General features: G+C 39.6%; 1 protein-coding gene across 1 annotated transcript; it reads right to left on the reverse strand.

Annotated features, from left to right (window-relative positions):
• Positions 1-436: 436 nt before the first annotated feature.
• On the reverse strand, positions 437-23039 carry LOC147596450 (uncharacterized). Its single transcript, XM_086770623.1, has 4 exons — positions 22990-23039; positions 9273-9462; positions 5831-5954; positions 437-3275 (listed from the first exon to the last, which is right to left on the reverse strand). Exons 2-4 carry the CDS (start codon positions 9440-9442, stop codon positions 3225-3227), a joined length of 345 nt encoding a protein of 114 aa, XP_086626749.1. The 5' UTR covers positions 9443-9462; positions 22990-23039; the 3' UTR covers positions 437-3224.
• Between the last annotated feature and the right edge of the window lie 2977 nt (positions 23040-26016).

Consider the following 26016-nt stretch of genomic DNA (forward strand, 5'->3'; position numbering starts at 1 on the left):
ATTTTTGTGCTGGTTGTACCCTGTGTTGATGGGAGCCAGAAGTGGCTGAGCCTGCAGTTTACAATAAGCGGGTGGGAACCAGAGACCACTTTGTCCTTCCAGTAACTCCATCCAGATAACTGGAAATCTGCATACGTAGCTTAAAACCAGCTCAAACCGGGCTCCTATCTATTCCCGCTTCCAGCCGGGACAAAAGGCACCAGGAGGGAGGTCACATAAACTCGCTCTGTTCTTGCAGTTCAGACCTATTTGCATAATCCAAGCTTTCATTTTAAACAAATTAAGTGTCTGGCACTTTATGGTTGTGAAGAAACCTCCCTGAGGTGTGAGTGAAGTATGGAGCCACTGAAAGCGAAGTCCACTGCAAGCCGAGTGGGAAACGGCAGCGCCGAGGAATGAATGCTTCACAATGTAAACAGAAGTGCAGGAGTTGGGAAATTTTTCACATTTTATTAAATCAGACTTTTACAGTAGTTGTTGAAAGCAAAAAAAACCCACTGAATTATATTTAGATAATCGTTCCATAAATAATGTGTGTTTTCACAGCAGTCACAAAGTCTGGAATTTATGTGCTAATTACAGACCCCAAATCATCTCTGCACAGATTTGCAATTAAAACTGAAATATTTTCATATACAATGTGAGCCCTGTATTCATAGCAACAGCTAAGAGACATGCTGGTTACCGTTTGCTCAGTAAATCTGAATATTTTGTGTTTGAACACAATTGTTTCACTATTGTTGTCCTTACGCTTGGTATTTTAAAAGCTGAAAGAGTTTAAAGCCGAGTGCCACATTGTGGTTTGCTATTCCTTTTTGAAAAAATATTCTCTATATGGTAATCTATATACTGCAACCATCTAAGGGAACAGGTGATTATTGAAAGACAGAGAGAAAGCAAAATTCCTGTGTATGGTTATCTTCTTAATAAATATTGTAAAAACACACACTTTTAAAACCCTGCAGTGACAGCAAAGTGCAGGAAGAATGCAAAATTAGGGAGAACGTTGAATAATTCAGTAGCTTGTTATGTGATTAGATCTGATTGGCCCACACTAAGATGCTGCCCATAAAAATGATTTCCCATGGTAGCATTGGTCTAGGGGTGGGGGGTTTATGATGTCCATAAAATGGGAGAACAAGGCTTACTGGAACTAATAATATCATGGCTGCGCAGAATGATTGATGATCTTTAAAAAGGCCCAGATTGGTTTCATCTTTCTTCAGATTTTATCACTCACTCTTTCTTAGTCACGTGCAATCACTAAGGCCAAGAGAGGTAACAAGTGTTTGATGTATGATACTTGAGCCACTTTTGTCAGAACTGCATTTATTTTAAACGGCTCTTGTATTTGATACTCCCAACATGTAGATGTTCTTTATGTTTATTTTTAATCCAGCTGATGAGAACAGGCACCCCTGGGGTGGGGTCAAGAGGTAAGCCAAGCCTCGCGTTAGAGCAACAGTGCCAAAAATCGCAATAAAAAATTAAACAGATCCTCCTTCCTTGCACTGGGACCGTTTCTATTACTGATTAAATGGATAAAGAGCTGCGCGGGGCTGACATCTTCTTGGGAGAACCTCATATCCTTTATTATTTGCAGTACGTGCACACCTTTCAGAATGCTGCTTACGCTTCTTGGAATATATTATCTATTTCAATTCATTCTATCCTTCACAATCTACAGAGAGCCACAAAAGCTCCTTTTATGTCAGAAGAAATTTCAGATGAACAGGGGAAAAAATACTTAATTTAACCAATTGGGGGGAAAAAAAAGGGTCATTTCCACTTGTTTCTGAAAGCTTACACTTCTCCTCAAATAAGACAAATCAAGCCAGATATCTTAATCATTTGTTGGAAACATCCTTATCTCTAATTTATTCATAAAGATTGCAGGTGTGTGAGCTGAAAAATGTTTGGCAGGGTCCCAAAGGGAAAGGAATGAGCGTTAAAGGGTTGATCAAACAGCAGTGCACTGGAGTCCTGCTCATTTGCAGAACTTTCCGTTACCTCTGTTTCTTCTAGTTGGGAAAATAATACATAAATCAGCAGGACACGGAGTTTCCAAGGCTTGTCACCGATACACATACGTACGTTTGTATGCAAAGGTGTGGTCACAAGACCGTACACACACATGTGCCACACCTGTGTGCTCGTGCACGGCTACGAGTAAGGATGCACGGGTCCTCTCAACTCGCGATGACTTTGTCTCCTGTAGAATTTAATGGTTTTCTGTTTTGACAATCTGAACACAGTCTCAACACTGTTTAACAGAATCAAGAGAGGTTCTTGGCAATTAATTTCTGCCATCAATAGTATTCTGGAACTGGGCAACTCCCCTTGGAACAGGGAGCCGTAACAGCAAAGCCTGTGCGAGTGAAAGAGCAAGACAATTCATTAGACGACTCTGCAGCAGCTAAAAGTGGCGGGGGATGTCAGCCCGTGCTCCTGCACTTCAATACTAATGAGAGTCATTGCATATTCATAACCCTAAATGCAGTCAGCTTCTGATAAAAACTTTTGTCATCGAAGCTTCACATGGCAAGAGCAAAGCACCGCGCTCCTCGTGTCGTGGCACTTCCACCAAGCCAGCGCCGGAGCAAGATTGATTGTTTCGCAACACAGCCTGACAGGGAACTAAGAGATACCGCCCCAAGGGTCCCAAAACTAAGCTTAGTTTGATTACAAGGCTCTGAGTAATCAAAGAAACAAAAGAGAGGGGGAAAATGGGGGGAGGAATGTTGTTTTGTCTTGTTGGCGTGTTTGGGGCTTGGGTTTTTTTTTATTATTTTCTTAAGATAAAGAAGGCTCTAAAGATGCTGCTTTCCTTATTGAGTGTTGAGAGTAATTATCTGTTAGGTGTTTAAAACAGTTCATATCAATTTTTATCACGGGGGAAGAAGAACGGCAGGTGCTAGCAAACTTGTTCCCATGTTGTAGGAACACTGCTGCATGTCTTAATAGATACAAATCTCTAAAACTGTATGAAGTTTCACGTCAATATGAATAGCAAAGATTAGTAAACTCAACCTGTCAGATATTAAAATCAGCTCTGCCAAGTGTGGCGCTACCCAGAATTCACTTCTTGCGGGTTTCTTTTCATTTTTTTTTTTGTTGTTGTCAGCTCCTTCTTCTTCTCATCATTGTTGCTATATTTATTATTAGTTTTGAGAAACCACCCGACGACTTTGCTGGCAGTCAAATCCTGGAGGTGCACAGCTCTGCTAGCCTTTGACCTTGCAATACCTGTCTGCTGGGGCAGCTGTTAGCATCCCCTGGAGTCAAAGAAGAGAAACGTATGTTTCAGCACCCACTTTGAAAAAGCCTTGAGCATTTTCTCACTCATAATGATGTCTTCAGCTGGAATGCCAGCACATTTCCACATCTTTCTGACAGGCAAGCAGACTATAAAATATACATAAAATTAAATAAAACAGGACATTAACACAAAGGTTTCAAAATCTGATTACAGTGCAGGGTTGGATTTTTTTTTTTCCCAGCAATTAGAAAATCGTACATTTGGGGGGAAAAAAAAAAAAGAACTGCATGGCTAAAAAGAAATAATGAAGGATTAAGGATGGGGAGGTTTCTCTAAACTGTTAAATATCTCAGTCGTATGTACACAGGGTTTGAAAATAGAGAAATCTTGTAGTTATGATTGATTGAGGTAACTGATTATCCACAGATATTTTAAGTGTTGAGACATTAAATTGTCAGCCATATCAGTTTGATTGCAGTAAAACATGAAAACATTGACTTTTGTCTAGTTAGAGAAATTTATTTTTCCCAGAATGACAATCCTTTAAGTAGAAACCAGGCAGCTTGCCAGCTCTCCATGTCATACATTGAAGTTTGCAAATGCAACCCATATTTTCAAATGTTTTTCAAGGTTCAATGAACGGTGCATAGGTCTTTGGCAAATAGTCTTGTAATAAACAGATTTCCATACACTGCTTCAGTCTTCCTTAAGGCTGGTGTAGACTGGTATTTATTCATTACGAATAAATGAATGGCACAGACTGCGGTTTGCATTCAAGGTGTATAGTGTTCAGAGCTCTTCACTTATTGTAAAACACTTCTCTAAAAGAAACAGTAACCTCCTTGGACTGAAGCTATAGGAACAAGTTTGATTAATATGTTTTACAAGCCTGAAGTAAATGCTCATCATAACTGTCAGCAAGCTGACAGCTTTCAAAAAAGAGCCTTTGTTCCCGGAATGAGTAATTTGTGTGATCTTCTTTAAGATACCACACTCAAAACCTTAGAGGGAGAAGGTGTTACATTCAAGTGAATTCTACTCAAAATGTGATTGCTGTTAAGTCTGCTTTGTATTCCGGATCCTTGATATGCACACAGTATTTGACAGGATAGCGACTTTATTATTATTATTATTTGTTGTTCTCTCTTGTCAGAACACCTGTGCTTTCTCATTAGGCAGGGGTGTACTCAACGAGTTTCGTACCTACATGCGCAGGAGAGGTGCCGTTTTCAGTGTCCTGCGTCACTTTTGTGCTTACTTGTGGTTTAATAGGCAAAGCCTGGGCATAGAGAATTACAGAATACCTTTAAAACTGCGTTTGATTGACTGAAAGTGTAAGGAAGTAGACTAAAGGTTGGAGGACCACAGGGGAATGGCTGATCCATAGCTTGAGTCGCAAAGGGAAAAACTATTCCCTCTTTTCTAGGGTGCTAAATGTTTTCTCCTAACTGCAGTAGTAACACCTCTGCCACGAGGAATTAGGTAGTGGCACATCGTGTCTCCACCACTAAGAAGCAAGTACTTCAACAACATGTCAACAGCCGAAAAATAAAAATGAGGTTACCCATTAGCATGGGAAAATATTTCCTTCCTGACCTCTTCAGGCAAGAAGGTTACTGTACAGCATGAAGCATTAGGCTTCATTCCTTTTAGATAGCCAAACTTTGCTCTCAGTTGTATCATTTCAAAGCTGGAAAACAGCATTCAGCTTAAACAGGCACATATTTATCTATTTGTATGAGTAACATATACAGTGAATAATAACGAGGAACTAATCCAACGCTTTTAAAAAATCCAGTCAAAATATTTGACTGAATGGCGCTGGTTTCCAGTTTGATTTCAAGCCAGATAGAGGAATTAATCTTTATCTTTCTCCATCCATGTGCCCTTCTATTTTTGGTCTGTATGTCTGCATAGAGCAGAGGAGATGACCTTTGTCATTCTCCTACCTGCACTCATCTAGTCTTTTAAGGACTTTGGGTGAATCCAAGGTGAGTCAGTGTCAGAGTGAGGTCTAACTCCTTGCTTTGCAGTTTGGCATGCTAAATAAAACCTATGTCTAAGGTGTGTCACCTCAGTGACAAAGATGTTCTTTCCAAAGTGAGGTGAACAAACCTGGATGAGCTCCTACACCCAACAAGATGTGGTTAGTATGACAGTACGACACTGATGCCTGTATTATTTACAAGTTTAGAGCACCAAAAAAAAAAAAAACGTATTTAATTGCTGGTTAAGTTATTGCCATTCTTTTCAACACAGGATTGCCTGAACACAAGCTATCTCACTGCTCCTCTCAAGCAGATCTTGCACAGGTCTCCACTGGCACTATTGACATCCTTGTAGACGCTGTAGTCTGCTCCCACAAGACACATTAGGACAGCCAAGCTCAGTTTCAGGAGCGGACACAGGCACGGACAGATAGACAAGTTTCTGTGTAGCATGGTAGCCTTCAAGGAGCCGGCAGAGACTCTCAGAGCTCAAGAGTCATTTCCGTTGCCCCAACATCCTTCTGCAGGCCAGATTAGTTTTACAGCCCTTCAAAGCAATCTATTGACAATCAGTAGCTCTTACCTTCTCCTTGCCAGTCAGCTGTACGCACATGTCCAGAGTAACACAGCAGAGGTGATTATCCATCCTCGCCATTTCCCAGTACAATTTTAATTCACCTTCATGATGGGGGGAGAGGATCGATGTGCTACAAATAATAAAATAATACCCAGGTTAATCCAAAATAGAAGTCCATTCCTTCCTACATGCAATTTATTTCCTCAAACACTCTCTTTAGATTATCCTTATCACAAGATTTTTGAAAGTCTACAGGGTTTTTATTCCTTGCGCACTTTTACATGTCTTGCCCAAATTCAGCTCCTTTTTCCAGAAGAGACTTTGTTTTACTCCTTTCAGGTTATTCTCCTCCAAGTCCTGCATTATCATCTCCTTTAGAAGAAAACAGTTTTCTCAGCACAAAAATTACTCTGGATTTTCACACCACTTTCTAAAAGAAACTCAAAGCCCTAAAGTTAACAACATTAGTGGCTTTCAACAACTAAGAGGGGGGCTGGGGGCTGTTATATATTATTATTACTGTCCTTAAAAGACAGTGTATATTCCCATCTATATATACTGTACTTAATAATTTTCTAGCTTCAGAATTTTGGAGGGAGATCATTCACGACTGGTAATTTGCTGTTACTGAATCCCTCAAATTGCTCCATCATTTTCGTGCCATACATAAGCCTACTAAGGCCATGTTTTTATTTCCTGGGGAAAGTGAGCTTGGAACAGAATTTAGAAATAAAAATACATTAAAAGAGTCGGGGAGCTGATTCATTAGAAAAAGGTTAAGTTCTGAGTATTGGCAAGTGTTGACAATGAGGATATGTAAGAAAAAACTTATAAATATTTGAGTATTTCTAACAGTAATTATGGAGAATAAAAAAGTTACTACCTTTGCCATTAAAATGTTTATCCTGATGTATCTATTTATCAGAAAAAAAAATGAGCTCAGTATTTCAGAGATTGTGGTGTAAGGTTTCCACTGAAATAGCGGGGTTCAAATATGAAAAAGAAAATGGAAGGATATGTCTTGAAATTTTATTTGAAAGCATAATCCTTTGAATTATGCTGCAGCATCCTGGATTAATTTGAAGAATCCTCATTAACTACATAAAACTCCAGTGAAAGGTATGGTCAGAAACAGCCTTCCTTTGGCATGGGGATAAAGGAAGTGGAGAAAGGAAGAAACAAAGGAACAGGGAAATTCAACATCTGACCTGGCTTTCGTATACCTTATATTCTGATGACACCAAGCCAGGTGGTGAGTTGACACACTGGAGGGGAGGGATGCCATTCAGAGGGACCTGGACAGGCTGGAGAGGTAGACACAGCTCTGAAGCTTCCAACATCAGAAGGACATGGACTGTTGGAGCAAGTCCAGAGGAGGCCACGCAGATGATGAGAGGGCTGGAGCAGCTCTGCTGTGAGGCCAGGCTGGGAGAGCTGGGGCTGTTCAGCCTGGAGAAGAGGAGGCTCCGGGGAGAGCTGAGAGCGGCTCCCAGTGCCTAAAGGGGGCTGGTGGGAAAGGTGGGGAGGGACTCTTCAGCAGGGCCTGCTGTGACAGGACGAGGGGTGATGGTTTTGAAATAGAAGGAGAGTTGGTGCTGCAAAAGTGTTAATCACTACTGAATAGCATACTTCTCAATTAAACAGGCATTACCAAGAGGCCATCCTTTTTATTAATAGTCATAAGTAGTTTCCCTTCTCAACTTCAGCTGGTCCATGGCAACTCGTAACTTTATGATCAGATCTCTCCTCAAGTTTCCACAGCCCAAGGGTGGTTTACTGCAGGTAACACCAAACCTGGTGCTGCATGTGTCACCAAGAAGTCTGGTCTCTTTTAATTAAAATAGGTGGATGGGTTTGGTCACTGTCCCAGAAGGATGTGTTTGAGTTTGCAATATCTTTTTATCCATCTCGTGTCTGGGAAGGAGGAGGCCACCTGCTCTCTGACCGTTTTACTCTTGCACTTTCTGGGGTCACGATCCTGATCATCTAAAGTTTTACAAGAAGCAGAGAGTTTCTATGGCCCTAATGTTTTTTGTGTGTGTGACTGTTCAATCTAGCCGTTGTCTGACCCTGTGTTATCCCATGGCACTGGAACAAAATTATAGTTTCTTGTAGAAGAAGCTGCATGCTCAACAAAGACAAAAAAAAAATCATTTCCAGCAGTGGGAATGGTTCTGATTCCCATTGTTTAAAAATTCTTTTTTTTTTTCTTTGAAAATGCAAATCAGCATCCTTATATTTGAAAGGTACAAATAATTTTTTTTTTTATTTTGAGCAAAAATCAAAATTAAATAGGCTATGAATTAAATATTTTTTCCTTTCCCTGAATTATCAGCAAGAAATTGTGTAAGCACGTGAAACAGGTCATGAATCTCAGTACTTTCTTACATATACCACTTAGAGTTATTTTTCTACTCTAAATGTCATCAACATCTTTTATTATATTATTTAAAACACAAAGCATCCAATTCATCAGACAAGATATCTTTTCCAGGTTTTAAAGCACAAAGAGAAATTTGGAAAGAACTTAGAAAGCCAAGCTGATATACTGTTTTTAATTCCTGTAGGATACCTGGTTTTTAGGCATAAAGCTGAGGAAGAAAAATTATTCTCTCTTGTAAACATTTTCTGATTTAGCGTTTTGGAATTTTGGCACATTCTTTTAGGTTTTTTTGCTACTGTTATCATACTAATCACATGTGCAAATAGAACATTAAATAAACCCACCGAGAAAAAAAATTCAGAAGCAAAAATTGTTTCTTTTTTCTTTTTTTTTTTTCCAGACTTCATAAATGGCTCCGGAAGATCACAGAAGCCCTTCCAGGAGCCAGATCTCAGCCTCCCCTTTCCTTTGTCTCTGATGTAACCTTTGCTGAAACAGCTCCACTGCCAATTGATTAATATTTTCTTTGCTACCACTTTCTACCTGCAACCAGTACAGTTGCACAGCAAACAGAGCAGGTAGGAATGCCATAACGTTATCGACTGGCACAGGGAATTAACCATTTGCTAATAGATGAGTTGTTCATATGGCACTTTGTATTTCGTTTGTATTTTTGTAAAGTAAATATTTATATACATTGTTCGTGTAATTTATTACATGTGTCTGTGTGTGCGAAATATATGAACGTTATTTATGGCCTGTGTCAAAAGGTTATGAACAAATTGAATTTATGGAGATGGATCGCTATTCCCTTGTGATCACGGCAGCAGTTGTTTTTCATGTATTTCTAAAAAAAATAGAGACTGGTCTTAACCTGTTTGGTGCTCACCAAAACCAATGACTCTTAAGCTCCTGGCAGTGGTGCCTTAAACTAAGTTTATCGAGCACTAAAACAGACTAGGAGATGTAGCTGGATCAATTATCAACAGCAAGTGACTTTCATGTGCGGACTACGAGTCACAGCAGCATGCATGAGCAGTGTTTCCACTTACAGGAGACAATCACCTGGCAATCTGCTGGTCTTTTCTTGTCCTCTCATTCTGCTGCAAGGAATTCTCCATGACTGGATGCGAGGTCCTAGGATAAATGCCCTGATGTTCATGTTTTGAGAGAAAGAGAGAAGTGTTCAGTTCAGTGAGCATTTTCCTTCTTCTGGGCCAATCTCCAGAGCGCATTCTTGAGCCAGGCGGAAGAGCTGTTGGGTAATCCACAAAGTCACTTGATGGCAGAACACGACATTAGTTTAGACAATGAGTATAATCATCAACCTAAGGAAGAGAAGTAATCAATTTCTTCCCAATTTTTTTTTTCAAGTCCTTTGGTATGGCAGGAAAGTGTCAGACCCTCAGCAAGCTACCAAACACCATTTTAATAACTCAGATACCCGTCAATGGAAGGAAATATGAATGTTACCAATAATTGTACTTGTTGTACTAGGCATTTGGAAAGATAATCTTTATTAAGCTATGCACAAAGCCTTTTCTGCTGAAGTTCTGGCCCATTGCAATAATTTTTCCTTTGTATTTGCATCAAATCATGTTCTGCTGCAGTTCGTGACAGGTCAAATGTGCTAATACTCTTTTCATATTAAAAATTGCTTTCAAAGAAGTACCAGCATGTTTTCTCTGTGTTTTCCTCACTAAACATTAGCAAGTCTTCTGTAGGACATGCTAGCACCCTCTTGTCTTGTTACTGCAGATTTTTAATATTAAATATATTAAAAAGTAGAGGAAATTATCTATTTCAAAATTACTTGATAATTACTATGTATTTAGGATTTTGACAGGATTTTAATATTTGAGTCTAAAAGTTCAGATGGTTTGCTACACTTTGACATATTTATTTTTGCAGAAATCTTGAAATTACATTAGAATGATTCTTTTCATTTTATGGTCCAGACGCATGCTTTTAACTAGCCTGTAACCTCATCTATTGCACGGTAATTACAGACAATGCAACAATTTAGAGTACTCACATAAGCTGGTCAGACACGGTAAACAATCCGCAATAACTTTAATAACATCAGATTAAATCTTGAAGTTATTAATTCATTTTTAGTCAGTACTTTCATGTATAAACATTGAGGGAGTTATTGCAAAGACTAGGTGATGACCTCAAGATTTCAGCCAGCATTAATAGATTTATTCTGAGGTTTCTTCTTTGCTGTTGGACACTAAACGATCCCATCATCAATTAATCTAAATGTTTGCTTTAATATAGTTCTTTTATGATTGAAGTTTGAAGACATTTCCTTGAACTAGAGATATTTTAGTGGTTTAATCTCATAATAAATATTAAACATAACATGACAATATAGATTATCAGACTGAATGGTTTTAATAAACTTAGAGTTAATTTGCTGAAAAATTATAATTACTTCTTTTTTAATCAGAACTTGAGTTCACAAAGGAGGGGAAATTAACTTTCTACATATGGCCAAATCCCGCTTTCTCCAATTCAGAGAAAATTTCTGTTCAGCTTAGTCTTGCCTGAGTTAGGGGTGAATAGGGAGTTGACTGTGGTAAATATAGCACCCAGAAAAATTATATCTTTTCCTACTGTTACTATCAAGACAGTTACTATTCAACATTGTGTGTCATACTAAATTGGCTTTGCCAGAGCATGTTAATGTTTGTAAGCTATCGGTACCCAGTCCTATTTGTAAAGAGTGGGGCAAAACCAATTCTCGGTTCCTGTAAGTCAGTTCTTTAAAAAAAAAAAAAAATTGCAAATATTATGACATCAGGCTGTTTGTATCTCAACTATCAGATGCATAAATGATCAGATTAGGAAAAGCAGGATTTTTTTTACTCTGAAGTTTATGCTATAAATAGTTATTCAAGAAGTGCACAAGAGCAGATACCTTCCACTGAAGAATCCAGGTCACAAAAGCTGCTTATCAGAAGTGCCCAAGAACCAGTTTTCTAACAGAAACTCCAAATTTTTTTGAGGAACAGTGTCTACCACCATCCATTACAGTTATCCCACAGCTTTACATGGAGGAATTTTATCATAGAAAATCATTAGTATTTTATATTATGAACATGACATTTTAAAAATATTTCTTGGGTTTTTTGGTTTTGTTTTTTTTAGCAGATGAAAAGAGGATAAAGTCCATACTTGGTTATTTAACATCATGCTAACAAGTAAGTCTTCAGACTGCAGGTGGATTGCAAAGGGATTTTGGCAGGGTATATTGAGAATAATCCATTTTTCCTGATAATATTTTCCATTCTAAGTCAGTTTCATGCCAATGTTTGTGGTGACTGTCACAAAAATGCAGGGAATAGGCTGATGAGAGATCCTTTAGAAATCAAACCTTATGAAAAATTTTCTTAAAATGCATTGTATACCGAGTCCAGTTCTCTATTGTTCCTCCCGTTACACAGATGCTGCAATGTGCGTTTGAAATTACCAAATCTGAACTTTGGTAATTTCTATGTCAACATGGTTATAATGAGTAATGGCTATGTCAACATGGGCAGCTTATCCCACGCTCCAACCCCAAACTGTGTGCAGCCCCACCCAGATGTCTCTTGGACCCTTAAAATGCAAAACTTATGTTTAAGCTCTGGCCCACTGGAAGCGTTGGCTGGTCCTCAAGATCCAAGCCCTTGTACTCTGCGTGGTATCCCCTGGCTGTCAAAAATTTCCAGGACGCATGTCCAACTAAAGCGAGTAAATGGCCATTGCTGGAAGATGGTGTACTGCCATTCCTTCTGGGCCAAGAGTTAAACTGTTTGCAAACAGGCCTCCCCTGGTCCCAGAGGTCCTGGCACAGGCAGAGCGTTAAACGGTTCACACATGGCGTTTCCCTTGCCCCTTCTTCCCATCACTCACAGCTGGCACAGGCAGAAAACTAAACTGCTTTTAAATAGCACAGTTTTCGCAAAATTAAGTTCATGTTCTATAACTGTACTTCAGATTTTTTTTTCCTAAAAGTCTATCATTTTAAAGTACCTCATACATATATATATGTATACATGTAGAAGAGACCATACAAATATATAAAATTTATGACTTAAAAACTAAGAAATTGTATCTATATATATACTTGTGCGTGTGTGTGCGTGCGTATATGTCTGTGTATGACCTCTCCTAATCTAAAAGACCCTACGGAAGTCTTGTCAGCATTTCTTTACGGAGATAGAACTGGGAGAGAAAGCAACTTACCAGCACCTGGAATATCACCCGCCATCTGGAGAGACTCAGCGCGTACTGGAGATGCATGGTTTGGGCACACATGCCTGGCGTGTGATCCCAGACCTTGAGCTCAATCAGTCAGAGGCAGGTTGTGTAGTTTTAGCCAGTGTTTTACACCCGTTTGGCACCAGTATAAACGCCTACACAAGGTGCAGAGCAATAGAGAATTAGTTCCTCTGAGCTTAATAAAAACTCAAGGAGAGGGAAAAAAAATCATAGTTCATTTGTGAAGCCCTGAGATAAGTAAGATTTTCATAACTTAAAAATGTTCTGGGACGTGCCAGTATAAAACAAAAGGGCTCCGGTACAGCCAAGAGGAAAGTATACAACACAAATGAAAACATATGGAGGCTTTTAGAAACAAGCTAGAATTTGTCTTCTACAAATCCCCAAACACAAGCTCCCCTGTTCTTCCTGCAGCTTGCGAGGAAAGGGTGGTTCTGGGTTTCCTCTCCAGATGGAGAGCTCAGCAGCGTATTCCCATTCCAGTGCTCCTTCCAGAACTGCTGCGTTATATTCAAAGAACGTGTTCAAATAACGTTATCCTTCTTTCTCTAACACCTGCTGCAAGATGTTTCGCGCTTCCTCCATCTCATTTGAGGCACAAGAGGAAAAAGGACGCCATCAAAGGTTGTGCCCAACACTGCAGCTGACGCCTCCAAAGCAAGAAGTCCCCACTGCCCTTGCACAACTTGCAGAGGGGTGTTTGCTTCATGGACACCATCCAAGAAACTGCAGCAGCCATACAGGTGCTGGCACCTCAAATTCGGTGTAAATGGATGGACTCATGGGCTCTCTTTGGCCAGCCTTTCTCTTATGATTTTCTCTTTCATGATACATGATATTTTGAAGATGGAGTGCTGTTGCTGTTGCACGCGAGTAGCCTGTGGCAATGGGTGAAGAGGAGGCTTTTCCAAGCCTCACACGAGGAAATGCATTAAAAATTTAAACTGTGCTAGCTGTCACATGTTTGTGTGTTCAGGTGGCTTATTGGGATGTAGCCTATTGTGACACCACAAAATCTATTACATACATCTGTGGCTGTTTAATGTCATACAAGTTTCATTAAACACATCTTGGCCAAGGTTCTCCTGTCCTTCCAGATTCAGCTTGGTTCATGTAGACCACAAATCTCAGCCTAGCTCTTTCCTTATCCTACTACTAGTCAAGGGTGGAAGACCTTGGAAGTTCTTTTATCCCACCTCAAGTAACAAGGTCTCCAAAGACCTACGGACAAGCTTGGAATTGTCACAACTGTATGTCTGTCCACATGGAGGTCAAATCAAGTGCTCCAAAAAGGTTCACGTTCAAAACACTGTGAGGGAGAAAAGAAAGGGGCATTACAGAAGCTGTCTGAGACCATTATTCGTGGACTGACCTCCACTGCTAGCACCAGCAAGCAAGAGCAATGCCCCTTAGATGAAGACTCCTTATCTTGAGCCATTAATTCACATATGAATTACGGCAGCCAGTGGAACAGAACAGAAGAGAACAGAATAGAATATTTCGTTTGAAAGGGACGTACAACATTCCTCTAGTCCAATTGCCTGACAGCTTCATGCCCGACCAAAAGTTAAAGTGTATTATTAAGGGCATTGTCCAAATGCCTCTTAAATACTGACAGGCTTGGGGCACCAACCACTTCTCTAGTTTCAGTGTTTGACCATCCTCTCAGTAAAGAAATGTTTCCAAATGTCAAATCTAAACCTTCCCTGGTGCAGCTTTGAACCCTTCCCACACATCCTGTCATTGGATGATGGGAAGATCTCAGCACCTCCCTCTCCACTTCCCCTCCTTGGGAAGCTGCAGAGAGCAATGAGGTTGCCCTTCAACCACCTTTTCTCCAAACTAGACAAAGATGGTGTCCTCAGCCACTGCTCACAGGGCGTGCCTTCCAGCCCTTTCACCAACTTTGTTGGCCAGCTTGGGGTACTCTGCCCGGAGAGTGGTGTCCAAGCTGCAACGCGTAGGGTCTGTCTCAAACTAGTAGACCTGTCACAACTGTAGACCAACCAAGAAGGACCATCTTGGAGCTTACCGTCTCTCACTGGCAGCCCTGTATCTGTCCTCCCACGGGTTGCTCCTTAAAAACAGACTTTGACTTACAGGACCACAACAGAGTTGCTCCAAAGGTCAGGGATAAAGAGGCAGTGTAGGGTGTGATATGGAAATAGTTAATAATAGAGTAAATAAAATAAAACAATCTGGCCTTTTTTGCTTTCCAAAACAGAGACAATTGCTGACAATAGATTCACCATACTAAGGCACAAATGTCCCAAAGGAGCCCAAGGGCTGTACTCCCGCCTGCTATTAGTGCTGACCTGTGCCATGACCTGCCACGTAAAACGGAGCAGCCACACAGCTGCCTGGTGCTCCCCATGTAAAGGAGCCCCATGTCCATCCTGTTGGCATTATTTACAAATGTCAGCGGTGAGGAGTGGGTCCACCACAACTACCAATTAACCCTCTCATCCCAAAGGAAAGGTCACATTCTCTAGTCAGAGGTTAAAAGGCAGTGAGGTGGACATGGAAGGCATTTCAGGATACATGAGATAAGCTCTTTAATAAAATATACTCATTTTGGGTAATTAAACTCCAGTATTATTCCAATTTTCCTGAAAGATGATTGTTTCCATGTTGAAACATCTAGATATTGAACAAACCTTCATCACACCAGTAAGACACATAAGTAGCGTTACATTTTCTATTCACTGTCACATGGAGCAACATAAAAACATAAATTAGTATACCTTTTTTACATCAGATACTAGATTTTTTTCAGTAATTCTACCACCCCAACAGAAATTACATTCACACAGTACAAAAAATTTCAAACAATGGTAATAGTGGGGGGAGGGGAGAAATCTGTTTTTCTTTTTTTTTTCCTAACTTGGCGTTAGCTTAATGATATGTGACATTGCTATCAGTGCAGCGCAATAAAAATGAAATGGTACCCAATGTGCACAGACACTATGGAAATTTCAAATGACAACAGCAACAACAAAAATTATACTTTCCCTTTCCTTTCCTGTGCCCTTTGCATTAACGTAAGGATATGTGACTTTGCTATCCATGCACTGCAATAAAAATGAAATTGGTGGCCAATGTGCCCAGACAGAGCCTTCAAATAAAACAAAAATAAAATTATACTCCTTTGCATCATGTAAAGGATACATGATGCGAGGCACAAATTTCACTTCGCTGCCACATCACAAATAATATGCCAGCTGAGAACATATATTTCTTTCTCATCATGAGGGAGAAAAAAAAAATTACTTTGGAACAATTTTTTTTAATCTCTCTTCATTTTATAAACACTAAAAAGCATGTTTTAAAACAGTTTCTTATATTAGACTCATTGTGTTTATACATTTCCTAAATGAACGCTTTTTTGGTAACATGTTTGTGTCTAACGTTACTCATATAAATAAAAATATACAGTCATTTTATGGGATAATAGGCAAACAGACATCTGCATGCAACATTTCCCTCATTAGATGTTATCATGTTAGCATATTTTTATGACTTCGCTGCAAAATACAATGTGCTGATTTGAAACCTTCTTAAACACAACTTATTATGTATGTTAACAACCCAAATGCTTTAGTTATGCTTGGAGAATTGTTTAATAACAGAGTAGTTAACACTGCCATAGTGTGAGGCGATGTGACCTGGAGGAAAATGCTCGCCGACTCTGCGGGAGCAAGAGCAGCAGCTCTTCATCCATGATCAGTGAACTGCTGATGGTCCACAGGTCCCTTCTTTGAGACAACGGGGCAGTTGGCCAACTGTTCTTGTTTGCAACCACTAAACCACATTGCAAATAAGTAGGCATGCATTTAGCGCCTTAGTATTATTTTTCCACTAAGTTGTTTTCATCATTAACACAAAGACGTGCAGGTTTTATCAAAAATAGCCAGCAGAATGGAGAGTTGTCCAAAAGATCATGGGTTTTGAGAAAATATAGGCTGTGCTTCAAAACAACACCACTAAATGGAAGGCAGGGGTCTGGAGGACTCAGTGAGGAACTCTTCCAGTTTAATGGGAAGGTGCTCCATCTTTAGGTGTGCAAACTGATTGCTGTAATGGTTTAACATGAGGGCAACAGTCATGGTTACAACCTCCTCATGGAAAAGGAGGAAGGCATGGAGAGTTCAACCACCAGCAGCACTGGGCCAAGGAGCCAACAGCACACGGGGAGGTGAGCGCATCTGCTGTTTCCAGTTAGATTGAGATGAATACGGCCAACAAAGCAAAAATCAAGGAATCAGATGGATTGATAATCTGGCAGCAAAAACGCACAAATGCACTGCTCGGTCGCTGTCACGTCATATTACAAGGGTACCAGGCCAGCCAAGCTGCGGAGAGCAGAAACGACCGAGGAAGTGATTTAAGCACCGGTCAGTTTGAAAAAACTGTTCTGCTCCGAATGTACTTAAAGGCTTTCTTCACTCTGGTTGTAAGAAAGGAATGAATCCTCCAAATCATTAGTGCTTTCAGCTGGGTTTGATCAAATTGTTACACCATCCATGCCCAGGCTCTGAAAGATGAATACATAATTGAGAAATTCTCTCTTCTAAAATATTTCTTAAATCCAACAACAAAAGAGTTTAATCAGAAAGTTACTCCCTTTTCAGGGATAGTTCTGCCATAGCTGTTTGGATAAAATGACTGGAAATCAGAGCTACAGTCATTTAAATAATCTTTAAAAGCTATTACGTTTCCCTAATGCTCGTCATTTTTAAATGGCCCTTGGTTTGATTCATGAACAATACATGAACAGTACATGATTCACATGGGCAATTTTTATTAAGCACTTATCCCAAAAAGAATGTCAGACCGGGTGAAATCCATTGTATATTGCAGCATTTTCATATTTATTTATATTTTTAAGCAGTGTGCATTTCGGTTCAACCTCTCATAGACCAAAGTTGACAAAGAAGTTGGGCCCGCTGCAGGAGCCAACGGAGGCTGAAAGATATTATATAGATAATCGTAAAGATCTTGCTGCCATTCGAGTACTTTTGAAGTTCTGTAATGATTTTTTGCTATCAGAAACTGTCAGGTTTCATTGAAGTCAAAGCTTACTACTTAATCATGAGATCCATAAGTGTGTAAATATTAGTGCTGCTGCTAAGCAATGAATCGCCTTAGTATTAATTAGGGGGGGAAAAAATGTGTTGCACTGCTCTGAGGGAACTACACACAGCAGGTTGGGCTGAGAGGGGCGTTAGTGTATTTGCAGGGAGGATCATGCAACTTCAGGGAATCAGGAGTTTCTGCTTTTAATTCCATTTCTAACTGACTCACTTTGGGGCTCGGGTAAGTTACCTCCATACAACAGTTTCTCCGTTGTCCCAGCCATGATGTAAGGATTAGATAAATTATTACACATCTGATGCAGATACTGGAAGGACTAAAAATTTCACCATAATCTGAAAATTCTCTATAGTTTAAACTGTTCAAATATTAAATATTCCTATACTTCGAAGTTCAGCATAATATGTGGGCATAAAGGCAGTCACCTAATGTTTTATAACCATGCTGACGATTGTACCCATACTTCCCTTGGGCAGCCAGTGTGGGGATGATTTTACAAGAATTATAACTCTCAATATATTGCCAGTTGAGCAATACGATCAAATTCAAAGCATTGTTTCTACTCTGTTATAAAAGAAGTTGGATTATGCAATTCAGTGCCAAAGTGACTTAGATCTGCTTAAAGAGTTCTAAATTATGGTAAGCATTTAGACTGATAAGCAGAGATTTAATATGGGCCACAATAGGATTAATGAATAAATATCAGGGTCTTATGTTACCTATTTACAATCACATTTAAAAGTAGCGCTACAGCTGTTACTTATTCTGGGGATATGGTTCATACTGGATGGTAGGCAGTGCAGTGATGTATCTACAGAGCTGAAGAACTCCCAGGACAATTTTTTTTTCAATTTTGCAGATAATCTAGTTAAAGTTCATCCACTTTTCAAAGTTTTGTGGAAAACTTAAAGCATTTTTTAGCACACAGCACTCTTACAACTCTGCTACCCACCACGTGCCAAAGAGTTGCCCCAGGGTGAAAAAAAAATTATGCGGTTAGGATCCTAGGCAAAGTGTACTTCTAGGACACATTAAATTTTAATGCATCCCAGTTGTACTCCATTTTGGGAAACGATGCTTCTTTTATTGTTGAGTTACTCAGGCCCATAATCAGGTCTCTAATAAGTTCAACAAAGCATCAGGATACATGAAATATCTTACCAGATAATCCTCTTTGGAATCCACAGTGTAGTTATTAAGTATTCCTTTCACTAATCTCCGTAATCCTCTGTTGATATAGGTCAGTAAAACAGTGGCTAAACCCCGTATGATGAAACTAAGTCTAGATTTCACCGTCATTCTTTTAATATTTTTGTTATATTTTTCTCCGCTGTTCTTACTCCTGAAGGGACGTGACCAGTGTTACAGGTGGTGTTGCACGTGGCAGCTCCCAGAATCCATGGGGAAAGTCTTTACACCAGCCATGAATCAAGACCCCTCAGCAAACTCACACCTCTTCAGAAAACGTATGTGAAAGTCAAGACCAGGGATTATACACTGTTTGATAACTGAGATGACATTAGCTCACTAGTGTTCGCAGCCTCTGGATTAGCAATCAGTGTTAAATCTTCACATGCAATGAAAGTTAACAATGCTGGTTTTATATTGTCCCCAAAAAAATCATCGAGTCTGTTTTCTCCTTTTGATTACAGTTCATTTAAGGGAAGAACGTTGCTGCATGCTTTGAAAATGTTTTATGTGTCTTTGGCTGATAGAACACACAAAACGTTTGAATAGGCCCATTTATTTGAGCAGACGTATTAAATAATACTTTAAATGTGAACATGCATGTCATAAATTTTGTAGTTTCTTTAAAGTAGGATAAATCTGTGTATTTAAAATAGTCTTTCTTCAAAGCCATCTTTTTCTTTTTTTTTTTCAAACAGTCATAAAGGAAACTCTGATTTGTGCTGCATGAACAATGCCAGCATCATCATTTTAATGTTATCCATATGGGCTTCTAATAATAGATAAGAGACTACATTTGTATTGTATGTCTTAGAGACATTTAAAATCTTGATAAGGAAAGGCTGATTTCATTGGCCCCACAGTTAAAGGAAAGCAGACCCTAATTAAAAGAATTCTGTTCTGAATTAACTAGTTTGACATGTGCTAATTGACAGTTCCTGTGAAATGGTTCTAATTAAAGTCAATATGTCTTTTTCAATTAAAAGGAAATTAAGAATATACTAATATACATTAACAACTTAATCTGCCTTCAATATCCCATACATCAGCTGCTTTTTTTCTAATGTTATTAGAGAACCATCTGACATGCATCTTCTACTGTTTGGTTATGGTATCTCATTATTACTCAACAAGAACGCAGGCACTGGTGGATATCCCCTAGAGCAAGATGAGAACCTGCCTGTCTCCATGTGTGCGATTCCTTATCTCTTGCCCCACAAAAAGTAAACTCAACGTTTCCACGCAGAAGAAAAAAATGCTTTTCTCATGACCAGAGACATTCTTGTTACTTGCACACTGGGGCAAGAATTGACAACTAGTCCGTGAATTCAGACTTTTAACAGAAGCCTTAGAAGTAATGGTGCACTGCTGGGTTGTTCTTTCATTATTTGGCCCAAGGAAAGGCAGGATTTTTACTTTTGAGAGACATCTCTCATGCTCTGTTTCAGAAGTGAATGCAGGGCAAAGTTCGCTGGTGGGAATGCTTTTAATTGTATATACAAGAAGAAAATAGAAAACATGCCTGCTTGGTAGAGCAGTGCTGAAAACCATCCCATTGTTGTTGCTGGAAATGTGACGTGGCTGTTTATAGCCACAAAATTAAGTATTCAAATGTGCAGTTGACATTTTGCTACCAATTCCAAGGCTTTACTGCTACCGACTTTACTAACTAAAAAAGCTCCAAAAATATCAGGCCCTATGTCAAGAAGATCACTATCTGGAACGTATAGTGAACTACGCAGAAGAGTATCATCAGCTCATGTGAACTTTCCTATTGATTTTTCACAGTTTTTGGGTTTTTGTTTGGGAAATAATAATGAAAAAGTCAGCTGAGAGATTTTGGGGAAAGCAGAGTCACCAAGGGAACAAGCGGAGTAATTGACTTAAAAGGTAATTATATATCTGTTTTTTAAAAAAAAAAACCTGCTTCATACAGGCTGTTAAGAAAACAGCCTCACTTCTATTATAAATTTTGTATTTCAGGGAACACTATTTCAGCTATGAATATTCACTCTGCTGAATTCTTCATAAAGAGAATATATTATCTAGCCAGATTTTGCCAAAGCTTGTCTTGGCTCCAACAGTCTACAACAGTTTTGGTTTTTTTCAAGTGACTCTTCTAAACCATAACAAAAACATGTATCTTTTTTCAAGAAGATGGAAATTCAGCAAATAATCATTTGCCTGTGACATTATGAGACAAATTAAGTGACAGAGAATAATTTTTGCAGCTCCAGAAATTGAACCTGAAGGCTGTTGAGAGTGCAGCTGAACTTCAGAAGCCATACAAACTGCTCCGGGAGGATTTGGGAGTTGTGGTGAGGTGTTATTTTCTGCTTTTGTTTGAGCTTGTTGGCTTTCCTGGTATTTGTTGAAATTTATATTCATTTTAAGAAGCAATGAATGTCCAAAATATTTCATACTATTGAAATAAAAACGACCGTGTCGTGTATTATCTTCTGGTTCTGTTTAACAGAAAGAACACAGCCAGATTTTCAGGACTGTATGACCGAATTCCATACAGGCAGCTACTTCATCTTTGCAAAACAAATGTTAACGAAAGGTTTAAAATTTTGTCTCAAAGCATCTACTACACAACTTAAAATGCCTCGTCTTACAGCTAAAACCAGATTTCTGGATCAGCCCCCTTAAAACAGTGTAGACCACTTACACAAAGTTTTGGTCCTAACGAGATACTTGGGCTCAGCATCTTGATTCTTAGTCTGGATGAAGGTTTTTTGGCGAGCCATTACTAGACCAAGGGCTTCAGAAAGTTTCTTACCCCTCGCTTATGCTCTTGGTGAGTCCCTGCAATTCTAAAGAAAGATTTTGAAGGGGAAAAGAATTCAGAAAACCTGCAACTAAGAAGAGGAGAGGTTGAGATACAGACCTTGAAAAGTGGCTGTTTGGTTCTGCCAAATTGAGTTAAATGACCAACTCCCTTTGAGGACCTGGGATAAAGGGCTTGATGTGCTATTTCAATATAAAAACTTTATTTGACCAAACCAGGTGCTAAGCTAATCACATTCTAGAGACATCCTTGTCCAAAGGGAAAATAGTCACACATTTACAAAAGAAACTCAAATCGTATCTTAATTTGTTCTTTTTTCTTTTTTTAAATACAGAAAGTTCCCACAGCAAACAGGACTGGATTCCTTGATGCCATAACTTTGTATCCATTATAATCTTTTCGTATCTCATTATCTAAGCTGGAGATAGGGTTTTCAAAGACCATTTATAGGTGTGCCCAGGACCATATGTGATTCACGGACATCCCTCTTCTCTCAGCATTAGGTTTTTAACCACTGCCTCAGTACAGTGCTGGTACAGATGCACCGCTGAAGTAAGACATTAAACATATCTCTAAATTAGTAAATAAACAAATCTCTGGGAGATGGCAAAAATTCTGACCACTTGCATTCATTAAAATTCCATGGTACTTTGCACAAGAGGAATGCTAATCCCAGAGCCTAAACTGAGACCCCATTCCACAGGCCCTTACAATGTACTTAAAATAGAGTAAGACTCCTTGCAGAGTTCAGCTTACGGACCTAGATGACAGCAGCTCAAGAGTATTCTGCCCATCCAAAATTGTTGCATTATTCTTTCTTTTCTCACCTCCTTTCACTGCAGCTTTGCTGTAAACTGAAAGGAACTTATTTCGTATATTCCATATTTCTGCCGCATTTCACGCACAAGTGAGAGGACGAGGATAATGGTATGTGAGGCACTCAGAAAATTATTTTCCTCTTACACCCTTTGCTAAGCCTATTTCAGCATTTCAACTCCTTGGTCTGAAAGAGGGGAGAAAGGAGGAAAGAAGATGAAGCGTAATTTTAAGAAACAGTTGGGTTGAATCTAAAAACACTTATGGATGAGTTTCATTTGACTCATAAAAGTAGTCATATTGATTTGAAAAAAAGCCACTGTCTGCTGGAGCATGTCAGTATAGCACCTTTCCAGAATGTGTAAGAATTTTCTTCTCATAACATAAACTTTTACAGTGAGGTCAGTACTGGTAGCTCCAGAGTACTCCTTGCTCACATGGGTCATCTCAAAAGGCAGAGGGGCAGGTAGGAAGAGAAACCGCTTGTCCATGTAAGGGTCCTGGTTTATATAAATACTTTGCTACTAAATAAGCAGAATCAATACCCTCAAGGGAAAAAAAAAAAAAAGAAAAAAAGAAAAAAAAAATCACTGCATGAATCAGAGTAGTAAAGTTGTGAATTACCTTCCTGTGGTTGAAGGTCTAGATGCCTTTCGGTGTAGTCTGACAGCCCTGAAAGTAAAAAACACAATAAGACCAAAAAAAAAATCCACCCAGCTCCTACAAACCTTCCAGAACACAACTATCTTTGTCTCTGTATAAATAATTAGTAAAGTAGTCTTTCTGTTTATATCCAGCCTAGCTAGATAGAGTTGTTTGTGTGGGGAAGGAACTGCTGTGTTCTTGATGCAAGCCAACCACATCCCGTAAGTTCTAGAGTCCAAGAAAAAATTTATCTTGGCAGCCGGTCTGCTCGAGAAACCAGCATGTGGGACACGGGGTGCTGTGGTCCATGTAAAAACCTCTGGTTAGGAAGTTTTTTCTCCTCAAGCATCTGTCCTTCTTATCACTCTTCCCTCTTCTCCCACTCCCTGTTCACAGCACTCACTGTACGTAGTCACATTTTCCTAGCAGTGAACGCTGAGCAAGTTAAACATCCTCCTAATACGTACATTATGGAATGTGTTTGTTTTTGCTGTTAGAAGAGATAAACACAGTTTCAACATGAATTTGCTCATGAACTGAAAAACAAAGTCATGTGGGGTGTTTTTAATATCTTGTTGGCTTCGCTATTGAGAACATTTGGCCCTAGGCAGCCTTCATTTACATACCATGCCCCACATCTTTTCTATTATTGTTAATTGAATATTCACATTTCAGTGCTCCTGATCCTGACCCCTGTTTGTTTCTTGCATTCTTTTGTACTCAGTGGCATTAATTTTTCTGGCATTATTATTATCATGCAAATAATTATTCTGTTAAAGTCATTCCCTTCATCGACTGGGAAAAATACTTGAAATTAGTAATGTGTCTGTTTTCCCCTGTTTTGTACAGATAGGTAGATTAGTGCAGAAGACAACCATATCTGAGGAGGTGTACCAATTTCCATTCTAAGCTCCTGTGTTTGAGTATTCGCGTTTTTCTAGCCTTTACTTTCAAGACTTTACATTTTGGGCTAAGCTTTGTGGTCTTCACTTCTACTCCAAGGTGCCCCTTTTTAGGTGCAAGCAAGAAGTTAACAAGAAAGACGTGTTTTTTAACCATAAAGAAAGTTTCATCCAAAACAAGTAGGTAGTTGAAATGTGGCATTTCACTCCTCTATGACACAGAAGTCTAATTCAAACAGTGCCTTGATCCAGATTTTGATGGCTGTATTCAGATCACATGGAGTGCCCAGCCAGGGAAGACTATGCTGAATACATGTATGGGTGACACAGTTGCCAAGCAGAAAATGAACAGAAGTCATAACAGGTAAGGAATCCAGTACTTGTCTTGAATTACCCTCTGCAGTGTGTTCAAAGGATCAGAAGAGCTGCTTGTAAATTCAGCAAGGAGCAATCCCACTGGAATGCCCTTCAAAGTGTTCCGCAGCTCCTGGTAGGTATAGAATCATAGAATCACAGAAGGGTTTCAGTTGGAAGGGATGTTTAAAGCCCCTCCAGTCCAACCCCCCTGCCAGGAGCAGGGACATGTCCAACCAGATCAGGTTGCTCAGAGCCCCGGCCAACCTGGCCTGGAATGTTTCCAGGGATGGGGCATCCACCACCTCTCTGGGCAACCTGTTGTATCAAAATGACCACCCAAGATGAGGCAATGGATTGAATTTATACAACCTGAAATGATGGTTTATTCAACCTTTGCACCTTTGTGGGCAGAAACATGACTTTTCATGAGCCAAGGAGAGGCAGAAATCATTCGGTTTTGTATGGATTCATTCCGAGACCTTCCAGTCCTACTTTAACTCAGACAACCTGTTGTAGACATGTAACACATCAGCATTTTACTTTACAAGCCAAGATACTTCGAAGCCCCGAAACAAAGTTTTTCTTCTAAGTCCTCCACCATTTTTGCTTACTCTCAGGGAAGGTATATTTAAAAACCTAAACCGTAGGTACATATGGACTTCATGATAAGGTGCTTAGCAGTTAGCAGCCATCAAAGCTTTCACTGGTGTTCATGCTGCAGAAAATAATGGTCAGATAAAGTCACTAAAGATTATCTCATGTACAATACAACAGAACACTTTTATTCATGTCCAGCTCCAGTCTTTCTGCTTGTCGTGCATGCCTGACTGCCGTGCCAAAACACGCCAATGCAACGGGGTTCACGTAGGTGCATTAGTCTACCTGTACGCCGTATATTAAGAAACTGAGATGCCTGATACATCTATAAAAAGAGAACATGCTCAAGTGCTGCAGAGATCAGTGAATGTGTCAGGCAGAGTCCAGTAAAAGTGTATGAAAAGTACCCTGTAGAGAGTGCTCGCTCTTCTGATCGCAGGTAATATCAGAAAGGATAGCAGTGAAAGCCGACTGGCACTGTGAAGCTCTCTAAAACGTGTACGTACCTTTGTTCCGCTGTCACAGAAACTGCACCTCTATCTCGCAGTCTGTTAAATTTTTTGGGTGGCTAAATTAGCTTCCATACCCATGACACACAGAAGGGAGACCATGCTGGTGACTGAGGAGGAAAAAGTAGGCTGTAGATTTCAGGCACAACTCAGTCTGGTTTGGAAGTCAGTGGGAGTTTCCGTGGACTTTGAAGGGTGTTGGTTCCGCACCCACTGTACCACGAGAGCAGATCCTTGTGCCATATGAGAGTAATCACAAGCGGCCTCTAACTACAAATATCCCCTAATGTAAAGATAGAAATATCATCTCCAGCACCAAATTATAGCTAGTTTTTGAGGTCACATCCATCTTTGTGTGAAATGAGCAGCATTCATAGAAACTCATTATGTCTGAAAGCAGGCACCTAATGCCTATGATAGCACATACACAAGCAAGTTTGGGAACTTCAGTATAAGGTAGCAAAGACAAGGAAAAACAAGCATGGAAGAATTCAAGAGGAGGAACAAGTCTCCTTCAAGGATCACCTTTTCTGTAGACTTTGTCTTTCTGCTGATGTAGTCGACCTCAGATATACTAAATACTGCCCATTCTCTACCCCTTGTTTGATGTTTTTCTGTCTTCTTAAAGCCATGGGAACACT

This window comes from Chlamydotis macqueenii, chromosome Z (assembly GCF_036417535.1).
Source record: "Chlamydotis macqueenii isolate bChlMac1 chromosome Z, bChlMac1.mat, whole genome shotgun sequence".
In the NCBI taxonomy this organism is placed as follows: Eukaryota; Metazoa; Chordata; class Aves; order Otidiformes; family Otididae; genus Chlamydotis; species Chlamydotis macqueenii.